General features: G+C 43.7%; 1 protein-coding gene across 2 annotated transcripts in view; it reads left to right on the forward strand.

Moving 5' to 3' along the window:
- The window catches only part of STK32C (serine/threonine kinase 32C), a 203108-nt gene that overhangs the window by 178094 nt on the left and 2580 nt on the right, over window positions 1-22434 (forward strand). For both annotated transcript variants that reach the window (XM_066620686.1, XM_066620687.1), the window contains exons 3-10: window positions 8078-8229; window positions 10146-10319; window positions 11262-11299; window positions 15295-15384; window positions 18022-18125; window positions 18250-18366; window positions 20132-20257; window positions 20440-20571. In XM_066620686.1, coding sequence (XP_066476783.1) covers window positions 8078-8229; window positions 10146-10319; window positions 11262-11299; window positions 15295-15384; window positions 18022-18125; window positions 18250-18366; window positions 20132-20257; window positions 20440-20571 — 933 coding nt within the window. The remainder of the gene's footprint in view (window positions 1-8077; window positions 8230-10145; window positions 10320-11261; window positions 11300-15294; window positions 15385-18021; window positions 18126-18249; window positions 18367-20131; window positions 20258-20439; window positions 20572-22434) is intronic.

Below are 22434 nucleotides of genomic sequence, written 5' to 3' on the forward strand. Positions count from 1 at the left end.
CCCGCCAGGACTGTCTCCTAGAGAGTTTGAAAACCTCTGTTGTAGACCCTTATCAGGTTTAGGGCAGCCTGTCTATGTAAAAGAGAATCTGGAGGATGAGAAAGATGGGGTGTGTGTGTAAGATATTAGATGCATAGGATGAAGAAATATGGAGCATTGTGGTGTCAGGCTCTTTCTCTGATCTATGGCATTTATTGGAACACCTGGACAGACAAGTGCACACTCACACGTACATGCAGGGGATGCAGTTCAGTCATTTTGAGAAAAATGTGTTGATCGAGAAGGCAGAGCCTACACCCTCCCCCCAGTACGATCATTAATTCAGTGCACATATAGTGTCTGAAAAGGGCTTATAAGTCCAGTATTTTTATTTGCTTAGCACTCCATTCTTCCTCCCTTGCTGGTCTTCTTTTTCGCATACAGGTGCACTATGAGAGGCACCAGACTGTTTCATTGTTTGCTACTGAAGCTTTTTTAAATGTTCAACTTCCCCACAGGAAAAAAAAAAGCAGAGTTCAGTGTTCATAAGCCTGTCCTCTCCTCCTTGACCTTTGTGCTTTCTTTGCTCATTTCTTTTCCATTCACCCTTCTCTCTGTGTAGTTTTAAACTATCTGACCTTTTCTGATTTGGTTTGTTATTGTTATTCCCTTTTCTTTTAATTAAAGAAAGGTTAAATCCTCCAGAGACATTTGTATGCTGGAGTGATGAATGTTCAACACATAGGTTTTTGAACCAAACTTTCAAAGGCTCCTGTACTTGGGAGGTTGCAGCATTGCTTTGAAATAAGCCCTGCTGAAATCAATCAAACTTAAGCCCTATTCCGTCATCCCCCCTCCACATCTATACCTGATGCATAGAGGAGGAAGTGCATCCACACCCCCAGGCTTAGGGCTGCTAGGTAAGATGCATCCAAAAGAATAGATTTTGGAGGTGTGGCCTGGTGATGTCACATGACAGACAACTTCTGAAAACTGTGGTGGGACTCTGGTTCTGATAAAGGACCAGGGCCAAATGAAGGTCCCATCTCAGCTTGAGATTAGCTTTAGCCACCTGTCTGCTAGAGAAGAAGGGAAAGAGTGAGTAGAAATGATGTCATCGGGGGCAAAATGAAGCCCTGCCCAGGCTGCACCCTTGATGTCACTGCATCCACAGGCCAGGCTTCCAGCATTGGTGTGTCCTCTGGCCAGCACTTGAATCTCTATACATCAGCTGAATACACGAAAAGGGCTTTTAGATGTGTACAATTGTACCCAGGTAAGGCATCCACACAGTCAAGATTCCTGATTGTGGAGAGATTCCAGCACACAATATCATCACTAGGGTTTGCGTCAACCAGTGGACATCACCCCCATGATGGATCTCTTCCCATGCTGGGTGATACACCATCACCCTGCCTCCACTGGTTTTTTTTTTTTTTTTTTTTGCTATAACTTTTGAAGGAATAGAAATATTTCAACCTGGTTTGTTCATTGCATTCTACATGAAATTATGCATCAAATGATATATAACATGGTAGTATTATTCAAAAATACCCAGATTTTGGCCAGTAGTGGTGTCACTGTCCAGTGTGTCCTGCATACCCACCCAGCAATGTCATTACCAACATATGTAGAGGTCTCAGTGAACCCTCAGAAATGAATGAATGAATGAATGAATGAATGAATGAATGAATGGGACTTTACTTACATGGTTAAGACTGGGTTGTAAGTGTTGTACTTACAAGGATAATATCATTAGGAAGGATAATATCATTAGGTGCATATCATATCCTAAAGGAAAGGATAATATCATTAGGTGCACTTTTTACATCATGTGTCTTCTACATGACAGAAGATGCAGTTGGTAGAAAAGGGATGCTTTGTGCCTTCATTGTGTACTGTCTCTTTCACAATGATAGCCAAGTAGATAGCAGAATGATAAGGATTTCAAGTTGGGAAGACTGATATATTTGTAAAAGGAACAGAAAAGATATCTTGGGAGAGCATAGCTCAAGAAGTTAATTTCCTGTATTTGATATGGCCTGTGAATGCTGCCCAAAATATAAAATGGTAGCTTTCATTTCTGTGCTGCGCTTGTATACTCAGAATGAGGGAGCTCATGAGATGTGATCCAATTACAAGACTTTTAATCTCAGTGAGGTATTTAGCTTATTGCATTAATCCAGGTGCTAAAGAAAAGGTATTAAATGTCTAGAAAGGAAAAGGACTTCATAAGATGTGAAGGCTAGTGAACAGGACACCAAATTTCAGGAATCATCACAAGCTGTTCTGGCATGGAAAGCAAAAAGAGAGAGACTCCTTAATCATATGTGTAAAAACAGAGATCATGTGCCCTGGGTTCTTAGGGTGGGCTGTGAATCAGATTACATAAATCAGGGGTGCTCACACTTTTTTGGCTTGAGAGCTACCAGAAGCAAGGCCCGGAGATCTACCAGAGTTTTTTTTACAATGTTCGCGCCATCATAACATATAACATTTATGTGTACAATGTATGTTGGTGTACCTTGAGCCCCACTGAGTATAACAGGACTTACTCCTGAGTAGACATGCCTAGGATTAGGCTGTGAGGCTGCAATCCTAGCCATACTTACCTGGGAGTAAGCCCCATTGAGTACAATGGGCCTTACTCCCGGCATTTCCTCCCAGAGGCACCTGAAGGGGGTGGGGTCGGCACTCCGTGATCTACTCATTTTGCCTTGCGATCTACCGGTAGATCGCGATCCACCTATTGAGCACCCCTGACATAAATGAAGGAAAGTTGTTCCAGAAAATCTGGAGGGAGTGAAAAGAGGGATGATTATATGAGTAACTGTAATCTGAAGTTCTCTTCCAGTAATAGCCCAGGTCAGTGTGCTCATTCGGGATCGAGTTCTGGATGATTGTAGATTCACTGACTTGGTGTTGGACTGCAGCATTTTAAACCAGGGTAACCTGTACCAATTTGACTGAACTAGAAGAAGGTAAGGATTTAAGGTGGGGTCCTCTGCATACCACTGACCTATCGACCCTAATGATTAGTTCTGAATTGGCCTGCACACCCATCTAGTTGCTAATCAGAAGATTATATCAATTTGAGCTTTCATAGAAAGCAAAACTTAACAACCTATCTTCCTCCTAACCTTGATTTTTACTATTCTTTTTTTTAAAAGTATATAAACAACTATTTTCTTTGCTCTAGTCAGCTGTGGTTTCCATGTTGGTTCTAGATACTAAAAAGTATGGCGTATGATGAGCAGTATCTTTTCAGATCAACTTCTGCCAGTTTAGAAAGGCATTTTGAGGTCTGCAGAGCTCTTTATCATGGAGACAGTGTCTGTTTTCAGTGCTCATGCTTTGAAAGTATAATTGGAAAAGACTTTCTGTTCATTCTTTTCTGGCATTAGCAATTTTTACCGTTTCTTTCAACAACCCATTTTGGATCTGATGTTTTTAATTCTGCATGCAGCTCTACTGCTGGCAAAAAAGCCCAAATAATAATGAGATCATTTTGCTAACAATAGTTTCATTATCCTGCCAGCTGCTGCTATTTTATGGACTTCCCCCCTTCTAAATATGCCCCTTTTTGTTCCTCTTTTTGATTGTAAGGTGTCTTTAATTGAATGTTATATGAAATCCAATGGCTCAAAGGCACAAAACTTGTAATTCTGGCCACAGGTAATTTTTGGATTGGCTGGAGGTGTGAAGGGTTACAATTTATTTACTGAACAACCTTCACTTCTTAGGAAGAGAACTCTTCAGCATGTAGGTGGCTTCACGTTACATAAATGTAAACTCAGATCATGTCAATGATATAGGGTAGGGATCAGTATACATGTTTTCTATGCAGCCCAAGCTTGTTATGCTTATGGAAAGATCATGTATACGACATGAACTCAGGCAGTGGCATAGCTAGGATTTGACACCCAGGGCCCATAAATTTTTGTCACCCCATATGACTTAATTAATTATTTAATTATTAATTAATTTTAATTCATTCACATTTTTATACCACCCTTCCTCTAAGCAGCTCAGGATTTGAAATGAATAATAATAATGGCCAGAAAATAAATGCAGTGAATATTTCCGCACAAGCAATGGATCAAATTCTACATCAAATGGTTTATAACATGATGGTATTATTCCTAAAAACAATGATTTCCAGAATTTTGGTCACTAGGGTGTGACCCCCCCCCCCCAAGAATATCTCATTGACCTGTTTTGAGTTAAGGCAGTGGTTCTCAAACTTTTAACACTGGGACCCACTTTTTAGAATAACAATCTGTCCAGGACCCACCGGAAGTGATGTCATGGCTGGAAGTGACATCATCAAGCACAATAAAATAAATAATTATGAATAATTAAAGAAAAGCAAATAATTAAAAAAGGGGAAGTCAGCCCTGTTCCACCAAGTGCATTTTCTCTGTAGCCTGCTTACAAGAACACCCCCCCCCCCAAAAAAATATCAGTGAGATTTCCAGCCTTCCTCAGTGCCCAGTTCAGTGTAAATTCTTATATTTCAAGCATAGCACTATCAGGACCCCCCTGGCTTTACAAGTCTAAAAACAAATAAAATGGACCGTACCAGCTAAAACCTGTTTTATTCTTTGGGGGGGGGGTGCTGCCTTCTGGAGTATTTGTTGAGCTCCACTTTCATCAGATTGGGACCATGCAGCTAGCCTTGCATTGCCTTCACCTGACTTGATTAGCAGCCAAGTCACATTTGCTTACTCGCAAGTAAACGTGACCATGTGGCTTACTTTCGCTTTCCAGAGGGCTCAATACATTCGTCTGCTTGGAGGGAGGAACTTCCTTTTTTCTGTGTTTTTTGGGGGCCACGTTTATTGGATAGTAACCATTCTGGTGTCATTGGATTCCTCTCAGCCTGCCCTTTCTGAAGAACTATGGCAAGTTTGCCTACTCGCGAGTTAACATGTGATATGGCTTGGTTTCATTTTCCATAGGGTTCCATGCATTTTTTTGTTTCCAGTTTTTTGGCCATAACTTTTGATGGACAGGAGATGTTTCAGTCCTGTTTTTTGCATTGCATTTCACTGGAAATTCCACACCCAATGGTATATGGCATGCTGGGGTTATTCCAAAGCCAGTGCTGGGCTAGCACCGGAGGTGAGCCGGCATGCTAAGATTAGGATTGGGTCCTTAGTCTATACATTGATGCATTGTGTGTATCTTTCTAACTACTTGTCTGTCTATTGATCAGTCAATCAATTGATACACACACACACATTACACAACTTATGGCCCAATCCTATGGGCCAGTAGCTATGTGGGTCCCACCATAGCAGCAGGCCTTCCACTAGTCTGTGCGACATTGCCACTGACGGAGCAGCCAGAAAGCTACACACTGCAGTGCAGCACAGACTGGTTACTGGTGGGAATCTGCCAGCAGAGGGGTGGAGCAGAGGCAGGAAGGAACACACTGCAGTGGGTCAGAGAAGGTAATGGCAGAGCCTAAACCCCCATCCTGGGCAGGACATGTACCCAACAGGCTCCTCAGAGCTACGCCAGCAAAGGAACTTTGAGGAGTCCCATTGAAGACCCTTCCATGGCCTACACATAGGTGAGTTTTTCTTGTCCTACCCCTCTTGCCCAGTCTTTTCCCAGGGACAGTGCATTGGATGTAGCAGCTAATGCACCAGTGGTCCTGCATCCCTAGTGCCACACCAGGATAGGATTGGGCCATTGGGTCATTGGAGGTATATCAGCAAACAATAAACAATGATTCTCATGATTCCAGTTTGCGCCCCTCTAATTGGAATGTTTTTACCAAGCTCATGATAGCTATCTATTATATTTGCTCTTTCCACTTCTAATGTGCCCGTGGTGATTTCACATTAGGAGCTGTAAGCAATTTGCCATTTGTTCCTAACGATGAAAGGTTGTGCTCACTGCCCTGCCCTGCCCATTCAAAGCTCATTCAGACTGTCTGCTTCAGTGGCTGATGAGTGTTTTCTAACCATTCATCGGAAGTTACCTCGCGGTCATGTTCCACCTGCTTTTCTTGATGAGAAACTTGTATGAATGAGCCGCCAGATTAATTTTTTAGATGCATGCACTGTTTCATGGGCACAATCACATCTGCTAATTAAAAGAAGATGGATATAATTGTACCAGATGTAGAATTTTTATCAACTCGTTTCCAAATAGTTACCTTGCAATTAAGTGTTTCATTAGTGCTCAAGGGAGGCCTAGGAACACATAAAACACAAGTCCACAGTAAAACATTTGCTTGGCAATATCATAATTGGATCCTGTACCAGTTTTGCCATACTCGGCAAAAGGTAAAAAAAACAAAACACAACGCAACCAATATTTAAACTCCTGATGCAAACAACTGCCTGCATCAGGACCGTTGCTGGAAAAAGCATCTCAGGGGCATCACACCATGATGCTGCTGTTCCGGACCATAATTGAATTAATTGGCTGATAGGAACAGACACGTCAGCCCGATGAGCTCCAGAGGCAATGTAGTAGCATGAAGGGTAATGTATGTGTAGCATTTAGCTAGATGGGTCAGTGCCCATTTAAAAAGAGCATGCTGGCTTAAGTCTATGCATATGTCTGTATTGCGAGGAAGTGCTCCTTGTGGAGTGTTAAGAAGGACATTCCTCCAAGTTCCTGTTCTTCCACTATCTTTTCTGAGGCTGGTGCATTCCACATGTGCCAGCCTCATTCAAAGGACTGGAGACAGAATGAAAATAGTGTTTGGAAGTAACTTGCACTCTCTTCCCAATGTACTGAGGACATTTTCTGATGTTACTGCAGCCAGAGAGTCATCGTAGCAGGTTTCTTTCCTGCACACTTCCAAGTCATGGCAGCCACAGCTGTGGCAACTTCCAGTACTGGTGCCAGGTTATTAGGGGCCCTGGAGCAGCTCCCTGATTGGACAAGGGGATTGAACAAGTTTCTGGAGGAAAAATCCATTATGGGTTACAAGCCATGATGTGTATGTGCAACCTCCTGATTTTAGAAATGGGCTGTGTCAGAATGCCAGATGCAAGGGAGGGCACCAGGATGAGGTCTCTTGTTATCCGGTGTGCTCCCTGGGGCATTTGGTGGGCTGCTGTGAGATACAGGAAGCTGGACTAGATGGGCCTATGGCCTGATCCAGTGGGGCTGTTCTTATGTTCTGATGGTGTCTTAGGTGCTGTATTAGGTGCTGCCACAGGTATTGAGAATTCAAGGATCCACTCTGATAGGAGTGGGCCTTCAGCCAAATATGACCAACTTCTAATGCCACCCCTGGTGACAGAACTATTGCCCACTGTGGTATCATCTCTCAAGAGCTGGAACAGTGCTGGAGTAAGGAGTAGTCATGTTATAGAATTCTCCCACAAGATCTTCCACTGGCTTATAATGCAATCCTATGCTTGTTCATTCAGGAATAAGTTACAGTGTTGCTAATGGGAATAATTCCCAGATAAGCGTGCATTGCATTAAAGCTTTAAGCTTTAAGTCCCATTGGAGCCCCAATCCTACTTCCCACCAGCCTACGTGATGCAGTGGTACTGACAGAGTAGCAGCAACAGTACTGGACCAGGCAGCACATAATAGATAAATAAATATATTTTTCACTTACCTCTCCTTAGGCTGCCTGGCCTCCTTTGGGTCTCCTCAGACCCACCCAAGCTATGTAGTCTAAGAAGAGTCACGGCATGTATTGGGCCAGGAAATTGGGCCAGGTAGGTGCTTGCACCTCCCCCTCCTGCCCCCAGTTTGGCCCACTCCCCGCCCTGAACCACCCATGATCCTCTCCCGTTCTTCTCCCCTGCTGATGTACCAGCAGCAGCACAGGATGAAGGAAGTTCAGCAGGCTGCCACTGCCCATGTGTGGCCACTGGCTGCAGCCCGCAAAACGATGGAGCAACTTCCGCACTGTTGTTTCAGGATGGAATGTGAGATCTATCAGTGTAAGCCATGGATAGGAATGGACTGCCCATGTATTGGGCCTTGCTTCTGAGTAGAGATGCCTGCGATTGCACTGTCAATGTGTGAATGCCACTGTAATAGTTGGACTTAGAAGAAAAATCAAAGAATAAGATAGATATCTAATGGCACTTTTCCCCCCTTTAAATTTAAGGTCTGCATTGTTCAAAAGAGAGACACTGAGAAGATGTATGCCATGAAGTACATGAACAAACAGCAGTGCATAGAAAGAGATGAAGTTCGGAATGTGTTCAGAGAACTGGAGATCCTGCAGGAAATTGAGCATGTCTTCTTGGTGAATCTCTGGTGAATCTCTTTTTTAATATTCCTTTTTGTGTATATCTGTTTCACCATTGTCAAGCACACACTCATTGCTAGTGTAACACTGGAGTGAGGGATAAGATTCTATCTTTCAATTCAATGGACCCACAGTATCCACGGGTTCAGCACCCACAGTTTTGATTTATTGCAGATGCCAGCAGATACTGAGGTCTACATATAAAGCGTTTGTTTTTTTTAAAGCACCAAAATCATCTTTCCTGTTTTCATGCAATCAAACAGTGCTGTTTCCCAGCCTCTGCAGCTATTTTTAGAGCTTCCAGGTCACACAGAGTTTCTGGCTCCTCTCAGGTTCACCCTAGAATGATGGTTCTGTCTTGGTCTGTAAGGTTTAAAGGGAAAAGGGATGTGGAATTGGGGAACTGAAGGCTGAGTAGGTGAGACATGGGGATTGGGAGCTTCTGAAATAAGTTTAGCTACTTCCCAGTTTTGTTGGGGGGCTTCTTAATCTACAAGTGTCTCATCCATCTCTACTGAGTTGTCCAGACCCAGCCCTGAAGTGGCACCCACCTTTTTTTCCGTAGTACATATGTGCTCTGAATCCCCCTGAACATATGTACTCCACCTCTCCTTTACTGCTGCCTCCTCCTTCCTCAGCAGTGCCTGCCACTGTGCAGGAAGAGGCTGGGAGCAGAAAAGGAAGTCCTCTTTTGCTCCCTGAATTCTTCCATCCTGCCTTTTAAAGACAGTGCTGGGGAAGAAGAAGGAAGTCAGGGGGAACAATTCAGCAGCCCTGTCCCTCCAGTGTCACAACAGCGAGGCTGGAGGAAAAGGTGGGTGGCTACTGCCACCCCAACCCTCTTGTCACTTGATTTCCTTTCATTGTAGGAAGGACAGCGAGTGAGAAGAGAATCTGGGCAGTGGCCAAGTGGTAGCAAGCCAGTGGAGGTAGGCAGGAGTCAGTATGCCTCCTTCCTCAGCCCACTGCTCTTTGTGACTGTCTCACCTGGCCCCATGAGCGGACAGCCCTATAATTGACCTGTGTTCTGCCTGTGTTACATAGCCAACTACATCGACATTAAGGTTCACTAATTCCAATATTCTCTCATTTGCTTAATCACCATTGTGTGCCTCTGCATTTGCAATGAAGAACAATATACTCAGGCCAGTAAACCCCTCCCCCCCCCCCGGCCTGTTACAGCACAAAGAAGAAAGCTGGGTAGCAGCAGTTCAAGCAAACACAACCTTGCCAATGAGTCATTCACTTGGAAGGCACTGATTTCCCTTTGATAATTAGATGAGACAGGCTGCTTGATATTCCGGCACATTATTGATTATGCCTGGAAAAAAAATGAGTGTGTAACTATCTTATTACAAGAGGCCATGTGACTGTACCAGATATAGAAACAGGGAGTATGAGAACAAAGTAAAATTAACTGGGACAGCTGCTCCTTGCTAAATATCAAACTGGTGGAAGGAGGCGTTCCTATAATAATCTCTGCAAAACAAAATGACATAACCCAAATGGATTTACCTAGAATAACTATAACAGCAATGAGCTAAAGGGGCAGTATTTAAAGGAATTATGTAGTTCAGTGGTAGAGCACATGCTGGTGGTCCCAGATTCTGTTTTCAGGTGGGGCAGAGGAAACTATCCTCTGGGGCTGAAACCCCTGCTTTCTGTGTTCTAATGGTACTGTGATGCTGTTTGATCATGCCTGGTTTTATGCTTTCAATACATACTGTAGGCCACTGTGCCCCAAATTCTGGAAGAATGGGGGTATAAATTTTTTTAAATTAATATGGAAGGGGCATGTTGTTGTTATTATTTTGGAGACGTGTGTAGGGATGGAATGGGGGAAACAGCCTTCATATCTGAGAGCATCATCTGTGAGATTTGACTGGCACCCCACAGTTTACTCTGCCTTGCTGATTTTCCACAGGTACTCCTTTCAGGATGAAGAAGATATGTTTATGGTGGTGGATTTGCTTCTGGGTGGCGATCTACGTTATCATCTCCAGCAAAATGTGCAGTTTACCGAGGAAACGGTGAAACTCTATATCTGTGAGATGGCCTCAGCCTTGGATTACTTGCGCAATCAGCACATTATACACAGGTAACCAAGTAATCTGTTATTCCCAGCTCTGGAGAACCAGCAGAGCTATGCTGAGTCCAGTCAGGACTCAGGCTCATTAGGAATAGCTTCTCAGGTAGTTTCAGTTATGTAGAATCTTGGCTATGAAAGTGAACATGTACTTGATATACTACCTTTAATAATGGTTTCCTGACCATAGTATAAATGGTCAGGAAACATTTATGCCCAGTCTTGCAGCACAATCCTGTACATGTTTTCTCTGAAATAGGTCCCGTTGTGTTCAGTGGGACTTACTCCCAGGAAAGTGTGTATAAGATTGCAATTTAGGATAGTATAGCGGTTGCAAGTAATGTTCTACCTAGTTGCAGAGTGCCTGTACCCATATGCATCTGTTGTCAATCCTGCTGCTAACAGGAAGTGGACAGCAGAGGAAGCAGACAGCAAGAATGCTAGACTTCACTTCCTGTTAGAATTCTCATTGTTGTATCCTCTAGCATTCCTCTAGCACAGTGGTTCCCAAATTGATGGGGAAGGAGGAAGTTCAAGACAAACTGCTGGGGAAGGAGAAGTTCAAGACAAGTGCTACTACAGCAGAATGTATTAGCACCTTTGGAGGATACTGAGATGTTACAGAAGCCTCTGTGGGGTTATAAGTGTCCAAAATTGGGCAGAAAAGGGCCAAAAATAGGGGGAACACTGAATTTTACCACAAGCTATGTTTAGACTATACCATGACATTTCTCTCTATAGCAAGCATTTTCCAAAGTAATGCTTCACATTGAAATTTCCTTCAAAAAGCGGTATGTGTTTCATACCAGTACTTTAATATTTCTGTAATCTAAAAGCCACTGCTTAATGGATTCCTGGGGCATTTTGCATTATGATGTCACAATCATCAGAAACAATTTTCATTTCCATACATGAAGAATGAGGGGTATATAAAGGCTTGTTTCTTTTTTCCAGAGATGTGAAACCTGACAACATTCTCCTTGATGAGCAAGGTATGAAAACAAATGCTAATTATTTCTACTCCCTCTGCATCTGAATAGTCTTTTTTTCCTCAGTGCTTTGTGTCTTGTGCATTCATTAACATGTTCCAATTTTGTACTCCAATTTTCATGGCTGCAAGTGATGTACACAAGGTTAAAGAATTCGAAAGTGAATTGATTCTGTTTATCAGCCCCCAAGACTCATTCAATAAAGAATTAGTGGTAATTGACATTGATTGGTAGCTACTATTACTTGTTCTGGAAAGGTCTTGATAAGTGCCACTTTTATGCAAAAGCAATTAAAACCAAAGCCTTATAGGGTACTCATTGTCCTTTGCTGATATAGATACCTCATGCAAAGGGCATATTTGCTCAATTCTCTGAAGTTTGATATCTGCACCAGCTTTCAATAGTGAGAAGCAAGAATGAAGTGGCTGATGTGAGGCTTGAATTTCTGAGAGACATGGCAGGAAGAAAGCACACATCTCTGCTCGGCTTTGACACAGGTGCATGAAACACCATAGGAACAGAGACTTGCCTCTGCTGATGGGGAATGTTTCATGTGCTGCACAAGCAAAGTATTCCCCATTATTTGATCAGAGATGGGTTAATCCCACCCTGTCAGGTTTGAATCTGAGGACGGAAAGAACAAGCTCTTCTTTGCACTTGGAAAATAGTGTGAGGATTTCATTCGCATTTCAGATTCTGCTTAGATCCTGCCCTGTTTCCATTGATGTTGGTGGAAGACCTACAGGATCTGATCTGATTCCTGCCACCCCCCCACCCCCACAAATTCACTTTCTTATGTAAAGACTGCAACTGTAAAGACTTTCTGGCACTTAAGCTGGTGCAGACAGAAGCTACTCTCCACTCCAGAACTACCAGGAGCTCCAGCTGTGTTCCAAAATCACTTCTGAACCTTCTGCCAGTCCACCCTCTCCCCCCCCCCCGCCCCAATGGCTTGAGTGTACATACACCGGATAGGAAACTGCCAAAGGTAAAGGAAAGACACTTATTTTGGACTGCAGTTTTTAATCTCAATTTGAAAGTAATGATCCCTCAGGCAAGTTCTGAAAGCAGCTCTTGATCCAGTGCAGCCATATGGGCCCTATTTCCAGCTTTTTGTGAGAAAGCAGATGAATTGGCCACACATTATCCAGTGTATGACCAATTATTGTTTAAGCGAGAAGAGATTATTTACACAAGTTGTCTGACATAAACCACCTGTAACAATATAGCTTGAAAACTGCTTCTTAGAATAAAGACATTTAGGATGGTTCCAAGTTACTGGATAAAAGAACAGTGGAGGTGAGCCATATATCCTCTTTACAGATTTTGGCAAAAACCTCAGGCTTGGATATGATATGGTGATGGCAAGCCAGTGGTTTTAACAGTAGTACCTTCCCAGTCACAAGCATGGCAATTTAATGTGCCAGAGGAGTGTGTGGAGGGGGACAGGGTGAGCTCAGCTTCTGCACTCTTGTGTAGAGTGCTTTACATTACACCTAAGACCACACTTCAGTGTGTCATTGGAGCAGGACCCTATTTAAAGACACAGACCATCCTCATTGCAGTTTTCTATTCCATTTTATATGCCTACAATCTCTAGTCACAGAATAAAACGTATTACTGCCTCCTAGAACTTACAGCTAGGACATAGATCTGTTCTGACATATGAAGTTTGGGCCTTATTCTCCCTCTCTCTGCTCATTCTCTCAGTGAAATTCCTCTTCAAGCACCCAACAGAGAGGGTGGCACATTTCATCATTTGCAAGTGAGCTTTTGATTTGAAGACACTTGACAGTGCCCTCACAAGTGCAGCTCTAATGATGTACAGTACAATCAACCACTAGATGATTTGTACCCGTGTTTCTCCTGGTGTCTTTTGCTCTTTTACTGCCCAGACACTAGCATTCCCATATGACTCATTTAAACAACTATTAGCTAGCTTTTCACAAAACAAGTGAGAGACAGTGGAGATGTGGCCTGCTTTGACCACAGATTGCTTGAAAGGCTTTTATCCCATATGTAGCTGTGTAAGAGCCAACTTGTATTTTAGGTGTCATGGTTTACACATTATTAGATCCATCAAGAAGAGATTCAACTAAGCTCTGGTAGTGTCTGTGACAGAGCTCTTTTCTTCTGTTCCGAGGAGGAAGAGACACACTGCCCGTCTCATGGGATTTGCATGCACTTTTGCTGGTCGCATAAGGACAGAAGGGAAAAGGGAGTGATTTCTTGTAGGGAGCAAACTGACCCAGGAGTGGGGAAATTACACATGATAATGATAATATGATAATATGATAAATATGTTTTTGTATAAGTAGAAAAAAAAACACACATTAAAAATTGATCAAAACCTAGGTAGTGATGTGGTCCATTGTAACAAGCAATTGTTACATGTTGCATGACAGCCTGTACTTTTTTTTTACTTATAACCCTGTAGGCTCCCTGATCACCTGTGGGTCTCCTTGGACCCACCGCAGCCATTTTCCTGGCATAAGTCCAAGGAGAGCCAGGGGGTGTTTTGGAAAAGGTTTTGGGGATAGTATTATGGCACACGTTGCTGCTGTCAGATCCACCACTTCAGTGACATGCTTCCTGTTTCCTTCCCAACATGCCCCTCCCAACCCACAGCCTTCATGCTGCCGTAAGGCGATGTGCACTGCCAGTAGGTTCTGGCAACTCAAAGAGCCTATAGCAGGGGTTGGCAACCTTAAACACACAAAGAGCCATTTGGATCCGTTTTCCAGAAAAAAGAAAACCTCAGGAGCCACAAAACCCTTTTGACATCTAAAATGAAGATAACACTGCATATATAGTTTGCGCTCCCCTCTTATAGGTGCCAGTTATATAATACACTCCCCTCTTATAGGTCCCACTAAAAATCAGGTCCAGACCCACAGTCGGAGAACAACTGTTTTAGATTGTGCACAGGTGAACTGCTTGTGAAGGATACTATCATTCTTTACTGTCATTTACTTCTGTACTTCTATAAATGCCTTTCCACACAATACTACCTCTGAACAAGACCACTTAGTACTACTTAACACTGTTCACAAAGGTGCTCCTGAACAAACAAGCTAAGAGTTCAAAACTGCACAAAATAAAAGGCATACTAACAGTGATTACTTCCCAACCATGAAATATGCTTTGGTGCTACGTATACAGTATGTTACGCATACAGTATACAAACATATACAGAATACCATCTGGTGCAGGGGTCTCCAAACCCCTTTCAAGTTTCCAAGTGAAGGAAATGGGGCAGTGAGAGTGTGAGTGAGTGACGAGGGGGGGATGCTGAGTGGGGAGCTTGAAGGCTGTAATCCTGTGCACACTTTCCTGGGAGTAAGCACAATGGGACTTACTTCTGAGGAGACACGCACAGGATTGTGCTCTAAGCTTGGGAGGAGGACAGAGCAGCTGCACTCAATTGCTTGCTTTTGCCTTGGCTCTGTGGGGTGAGGGCTGCTTGTGGGAAGGGGGGTCATCAGGGTGTTCAAACCCCTTGGTTTATGCGCCCTCCGGTACACGGGCAGGTGGCTGGCGCTGCGGCTCGGGCGGGAGGGAACATGTGGCTGCAGCGGCGGCGGTGTGGGCTTGCCCTCGGCGGCGGTGCGGGCTTTTTGGGCAGGAGCTGCTCTGGCGCCCTCCTCTTCCTCCCGCCCATGCCGTCCCTCTCTGATCTGGCCTCACCTGTGTTGGCTGGAAGCTCAGCACTTGAGGTGTGGGGCGGGCCAGCAGTTCGCGCCCTCTCCTATGGGGTGCAGCCGCAGGAGGCGTGGGAGCTGCGCATGTGTGCTCGGGCTGGTGAGTGGCGGCTGCGTCGCAGGAGGGGCGAGCCCCTCCCCCCCAGACGGGTTGATCCCGCAGGGAGCCGCAGCAGGCGGCTGAAAGAGCTGCTTGCAGCTCCAAAGTGGCAGGTTGCCAACCCCAGGCCTATAGGATTGAGCTGTGAGTTTTCTTCTTTCCTTTCTAAACATCTGGTTTTTTTTTTCCTTTTTCAGGCCATGCGCACCTTACAGATTTTAATATTGCAACAATCATCCGAGATGGTGAAAGAGCAACTGCTCTAGCTGGAACCAAGCCGTATATGGGTAAGTAAGGACCTTCCATTTGCTAAACAATGACATTTGCATGCAAACATTTTCATAACATTTTATGATCTTCCTTTATTATCTTCCTCCCACATAAAACTGGAGCTAGCAATGTGTTCATGCCAGCAAGCTGCACTGCTATTATTGCTTTACATTGCAACATAAGATAGATGATATTTTTTTCCCAATTGACAGATGCTGCTTACATTTGATTAAAAAAATGCACTCATAAGCAGCTTGAGACAGGGATTCTCTAGCTCTGTATGTTACTTCATAATGCATTGTACATCACTTTGGGCATTCTACAGAGAAGTGGTTAATAAGCTTTATCAATAAAGAAAGCACCATGTACAGGTCCAGCCTATTTATACACGGATTATTTTATACACGCATTTGACTCAGCATGAATGGCCCCTGCAAATGAGAAAGAATGTGCTGATCCCTGGAGAAGGGGAAAAATGCATCCCTTTAAAATCAGTTTTAAAAACTGAATGGTCCTTTAACAACAGCCTCCTTAATGAGAGAGAGAGAGAGAGGGCAGCAGGCTAACAATCCATCAATCCTTCTCTCTCCTGGGGATGCTTCCCTTCCCCTAGTAGTGAAAGAAAGTCGATCATTTTACACTGGTGAAGGGAGGGGCCGAGTGAAGTGCTGATGGATTGTCTTCTTAATGACTCTTATCTTAGAGTCAAAAGGTCAGCAAGGCTGTTTTTCAGTCACTGAAGCAAAGAAACTTTGTTTTTTAAATTGATTTGCCATAGTGCGTGTTTTTTTAATCCACGTGAGTGCTTGGAACAGAACCCACGCAAATAATTAGTCTCAATCTGTATATTAATACTGTAGTACTATAAATGTCTTGGCCCTCAGAATAGGCCCTCAGTTTGGCTGTACTTGTCGTAAGAGGCGACTGAACAGCCACCGGGTAGATGGGACTCGTCAGCCTGGGAAGGCAGCTCATCTGAGAGAAGGAAAACTCTGATCCCAAACCTCCACTGCCTTGTGGCTACATCCAGTTATGGAAAAGGCTTCAGGAGTCAACCTCGAGGCAAAATCCGGAGCCCGAGTCCCTGAGGCAGTTCATGGCTGAACACAGTCATGTTCTGGCAACTCCTGCGACGCCGCTGGAACCAACCGTATTGGCCTCTGCCTTTCCATTGGACAATTTCAGCGACATGGAGAGGGGGGATTTGCTGCATGGGTAACAGCCTATCCTCCATACCTACTTTACCTAGGCTTCGCGCACTGGAGAGGACACTCTGTTCCAGAACCACCATTCAGAGCGTGACACCATAGTCTTCCGAGACTGAAGGATGCCAACTACTACTGTAAATGTGGTCACAATATCTTCAACAAAGCACAATTCCCTAGCTTCATATATAACACAGAATGGAGCTTTTCTTAAAAAGAGGAAGCTTTCACATTCCTTCTTTCATGCAAGAGAAGGAAAAGACAGCTGAGCATGAACTCTCTTAAGGGCCCAATCCTATTGATGTCAGTGCAAGTGGTATGCGTGTAATCCAGTTCTGGGTGTCACGAATATGTTGTAAAGCATGTTTGTGGCACCTGTGGAGGAGAGAGCACTGGAGCTGGGCCAGTGCCAGTTCTGGGCCTCAGCACCAAGAAGACCCAGTGCTGGAATCTCCAACTGTAAGTATTATTATTAATTAATTAACAGTATTTATATACCGCTTTTCAACTAAAAGTTCACAAAGCGGTTTACAGAGAAAAATCAAATAACCAAATGGCTCCCTGTCCCAAAAGGGCTCACAATCTAAAAAGATGCCAAGGAATACCAGCAGACAGCCACTAGAACAGACACTGCTGGGGTGGGGTGGGCCAGTTACTCTCCCCCTGCTAAAAAAAAGGAGCACCCACTTGAAAAAGTGCCAGCACTGCTGGATGGCAGTGCCGATTTTTTGGGCTGGAGGGAGGTGTTCTGGGGTGGGGGGAAGGTGGGAGAGGGCAGAACAGGGGGGAAGGACTGGCCCAGGAAAGGGGCGGTACTGGTGGAGGCCTCCTTGCCGGATCCTATGCTCCATTTCGGGCTGCAAAGCCTGACACGGGGCTTCTCAAGTCTGCACCAGCAAGATAGTTGGCACAGACTCGAGTAGCCACTTTGAAAGGTCTGGGGTCTTCTCCCGAGAAGGCCTCTGATGGTCTTTGTGGCCCTACTGGGTACAGCAATAGCCATTTTGGTGCTACTGTAACTGGTGATGCCCGGGAGGATAGGATGGGGCTGCCCGTCTGTTCGCGCAGCACAAACCACAGTCTGAACCGGACCCATATCTGTCGTAGCAGTCAGGAGCAGCTTTAGAAACCTGCGCCTATAATTTTTATTCTGTCAGAGGACCTATTCAGGTTGATTTGCTTCTTATTAAAATTTTATTTAAACTATTTGTATTCCATTTTTCCATCGACAGTGCACAAGCTGGATAATTGATAAAACCCATAATACCAAACAATCTACCAATTGATTATTCAACTTTGTTGAACAGAACAGAAACCATGAGAATAGATATGCTTTTCATTGTTCTGTAATCCTCCTGCAAAAGTTGTAAGTTACCATCCCACAAGAGCAATGTAACAGAAGCCAAAATTGATGCAAATATTCTGCAATCCCCCCATTTTTCTTTTCAGCTCCAGAAATTTTTAACTCCTTTCTGAATGGTGGGACAGGTTACTCCTTTGAAGTTGACTGGTGGTCACTGGGCGTGATGGCTTACGAGCTCCTTCGTGGATGGGTAACATTGTTTATTATTCTTAGACATTTTGGCAGTCTGAATGACAACTTCATTTTTGTTTTTAACATTCTTCAGAAGAACATGGATGTTTCCAATAGTTCTTTTCCTTTCTTTTATTTTTCAGAGGCCTTTCGAAATCCATTCTAACAGCCCGGTGGAATCTTTAGTTCAGCTGTTCAGCACTGTGAGCGTGCAGTACATAACAGCATGGTCAAAAGACATGGTTGCATTATTGAGAAAGGTACACAGATCTTTCTTCAGTATGAGTGCAGCTGTTCAAAAGCAGAATGTAATGTAACAATGCAAAGACTTTTCATTTTTTCATCATTCTGATGCACACGTAGACCAGGCCTAAGTGCACAGGCACCTCTGGATTCATACCAAATTAGACCTTGATACCTCCAGTGATACCTTTTACCAGCTCCAGTGATTACCTTTTACCAATTTACCAAATTAGCTCTAGTGATACCTTTTACCAAATTAGACAATGAAAGCTTCAATCCTATGTACACTTTCCTCCCCATTGAACTCAGTGGGATTTACTTTTGAGTAGATATGCATAGGATTGGGCTGTAAGCCATCTAGCTCATTATGGCCAACACTGACTGGCAGTGAGTCCAAGTTTCAGGTAGGAATTTTTCTGTTGACCAGAACACTCTGAAAACAGTAGCCAATCACTGAAATAACCACCTGTTATTATTTGACTATGAATGGGATTATTTCAAGGTCTAGTATGATAAAAGTACAAGATCCTAGAAACTGAACTTGAATGCTCCATAGGCTTTTATCCAAGTTTTCCACCTAGGCTCCTGCACAACAAAATACATTCTTTATCATGTTCCTTCTTCAGCTGCATTCAGAAAATATTTTCCGTCCTGTTGTGTAACATGTTTGTATTTTGATGTAAGAAGAAATTTGTCATTTTATATTTGGAAATGTTGGACAGTTTTTAAAAGTGAAGGATCAGAATCAGATTTTTAAAAATTTGTGCGCATGAGCAATAGTAATCATGTCCATCCACTGTAAGGTGCACAATATGCATAATTAAAGTTTGATTTTAAAGAATTAGACCCTATTATGAAACAGTCCCAATGAAACTTACTCAACAAGAGCACACAGGCCCTCTGCTGGATTAGTGTAAGAACACAGCCTTATAAGCAAAGATTATTGATGGAAATTGAAAGAAGCTATCCCCAGCAGAAAAGCAGTTGGGCAGGGGTTTTTGGAATGGGTCTGGCCAGTAAATAGTGGCCAGTAAAACTCAAAGCTAACTCTAGTTTTGCTGGCTGCGAAAAGCGCGTGGACATTATCTTTGGAGCAAAGCTGCTCAAATTATAGTGAATGTTGGACTAGAAAAGAATATTGGTTGGTTTGCTAACTGGTGCTGATGAAGCAATCAGATGACCACTTCCCTACAAAATGAAGTCAGTGTGGAGTCACTCAGTCTACACATGTCACACCTTGTGAGTTGGCCTGCAGATATAGTCTGCCGCTGCTAAATTGGTTTAATCTGTCTACTGAGTCAGAGGATTCAGTATTTTATCAGTACTCAGAATGCATCAGCAAGGTTAGGCTGAATTGCATGATGAGGCTCTCGCTATCCAATTTGTCATAAGAACATCAGAAAAATCCTCTTGGGTCAGGTTAATGGGAACTCATCTAGTCCAGCATCTGGTTTCCATACTGGTCCACCAGAGGCCTGTGTGAAATGTGCAAGCAGGAGGGAAAGGTCTATATCTCTCCTGGCAGTGCTGCCATAAAACTGTTATTTAGCGGGATGCTGCCAGTGTACCTGGAAGTAGTGCATAGCCATCATGACAATAAGCCATGTATAGACCTATTTTACATGAATTTGTCCAAACCCCTTTTAAAAACATCCAAGCCAGCAGCTATCAACACATTAGGTGGCAATGAATTCTACAAACCAGTCCACGCCCCCCCCATCCAAAACCCCCAGTGTATTGTTTTGTCATGGCCACCTCACCCCTCAACATTTCTCATTTCAGCTTTTGACAGTGAACCCTGAGCATCGGTTTTCTAGCCTAGCTGACATCCAGACTGCCTCCTACTTATCCGGTGTGGATTGGGATGAAATCTGTGAAAAGAAAGTGGAGCCGGGCTTTGTTCCTAATGTAAGTCAAAATGACAAGTACATTTGCTTCTGTCCCTGATCCCTCTGCCTCTCAAAGGAGGTACTGAGATAAAGCCAAGGATTTTCTTTGTCAAAACAAAAGTGGCTTCAATATGTTGTCGGCATTATCTTGCTCATAAATCACAAGGCTTTGTGGTGATATTCTTGGTTTGATTCTCACAGAAAGGCCGCCTGCATTGTGACCCCACCTTTGAGCTGGAAGAGATGATACTGGAGTCAAGGCCGCTGCATAAGAAGAAGAAGAGGCTTGCAAAGAATAAGTCCAGGGATAACAGCAAGGATAGCTCACAGTCGGTGAGTCTCCCTTTGCAGTTGCCAAAATAAACAGATATCCAACCAATATCTGAAGGTTATTCTGCAGTCGGATCACAGGGTTCCAAAGAATAAATGCCTGTACTAGAAGGGCAGACGCTGCTATTCTAACTACAAGACTGTCATTCTGTTTTCTCTTAACATATATGGACATGAAGGGTGCCCATCTCCTGCATGCTCAACTTCTGTGATTTATTTCCTTTGCCATAATGGGCTGACATGGGAATACCATTTGCATAATGGAGCATCAGCCTTTGGTCAGACGGTGCCTGCACCAGCTGTTTCATTGTTTTTCATTGTGTGTACAGTGTGTACAGTGTCTTCATTATACATAGTGCTTTACAGAATGACATAAGCAAGGTCAGGTCTCTGCCCCAACGAATTCACTATCTAGGTGTAAATTGATTTGAGTGTGGAAGAGGGAGCACAAGAGACAGGAGAGGAAAGAAGAGGAAATGGTGACATGGTCTGGGCAAATGCCGTTCCATGTACCGAGGCATATATATCTGAAGAGCAACTGAAACTGTGCATTTTATTTCAGGCATTGGCCTTAATGAGGGCTCTGCCTCCCAGCTTTGTAACGGGAAAATTAGTGATACATTATGTATGAAAACAGGGCTAAAGAAAGTTTTCTAAGAGCTTTCACCAGGAGTGAGAGTTTTGTGCTCCAGTTTCAGAAAAAAGAGCCCTAATCCCATGGATTTCATGATTCTTTGTGTACTGCATGCAGAAGATGACCCTGAGACTCCCAGTTTGCGAATTTCTTAATTACACTTGTCTTTAACAGTATTTTCAAAAGTGTCTGAACAATAATCAGTCAACTTCCAAAGCCCAGAAGATGAATAGAATTTCCAGTTACTGGAGACCTAGACTTCATTGCTGTTCAGACTACCTTGCCTCTTACCGTGACAAGCAGAAGCAGGATAAATTATATACTATTGACAAATAGATCACTATGTTGCTGAATCCTTGGGCTGCACATCAGCTGTCCTTGGCTTCCCTTGACACTACTTTTGATTATTTTTGCCCAGACAGTGGCCTAGACACTTGTCTGAAGCAACAAGCATAATAAAAAATACTGTTTGCATTCCGTAGACACTAACTAATTTATTGTGGTCCTGTAAAAGCTTGAGGAGAAGTCCGTTGTGAACCAAGAAGATGGTGTGCTTATGACCTGAGGTATATGGGTTCAATTTTGTTCTAGCGATAGTCTTGCAAAAGAACCCATTTAATTAGGATTTAACCAAATCTACTTGCAAAGATTCTGTTTCCATGCCTTCTTTTCCTTCAGTTTTTGAACACTCTGAGTCATCAGGACAAACTGGCAAAGTATCACCCAACATATAATTAGTTTATGAAATTTGCTGCCACAAGATGTGGTCATGCGGCCATCACCTTAGGTGACTTGAGAAGGGATGAGACAAATTTGTGGACGAGAGGGCAGTCAAAGGCTGCTGAACAGGATGGACATTTGAAGCTTCCAGATTCAGAGGTTATCTAACAACATCATCCAGATTCACAGCCCAATCCTGAAGCCCGCCAGGTGCAGCACTGCTGAGACCACTGGGGGTCTCCTTGGGGGAAGGGGATTTTCATTCCCTTCCCCTGGGGAAAGCCCCAGGCCCTGCAGTGGGGCTTCTCAAGTCTGCACCAGCTGTTTTGCCAGCGCAGACTTGAGATACTCCATGTCAGGCTTTTCAGCCCGACATATAGTTCAGGATATGGCAGATCAAGCTCTCTCCTCTTCCCCTGCCCCATTCTACCCACTCCCTGCCTCCCTCCCACCCCAAAACTACTTACTGTCAACTGGCCCTCCACACAGCACTGAGGCCCAGCGCCAGTGGC

This window comes from Tiliqua scincoides, chromosome 3 (assembly GCF_035046505.1).
Source record: "Tiliqua scincoides isolate rTilSci1 chromosome 3, rTilSci1.hap2, whole genome shotgun sequence".
Lineage (NCBI taxonomy): Eukaryota > Metazoa > Chordata > Lepidosauria > Squamata > Scincidae > Tiliqua > Tiliqua scincoides.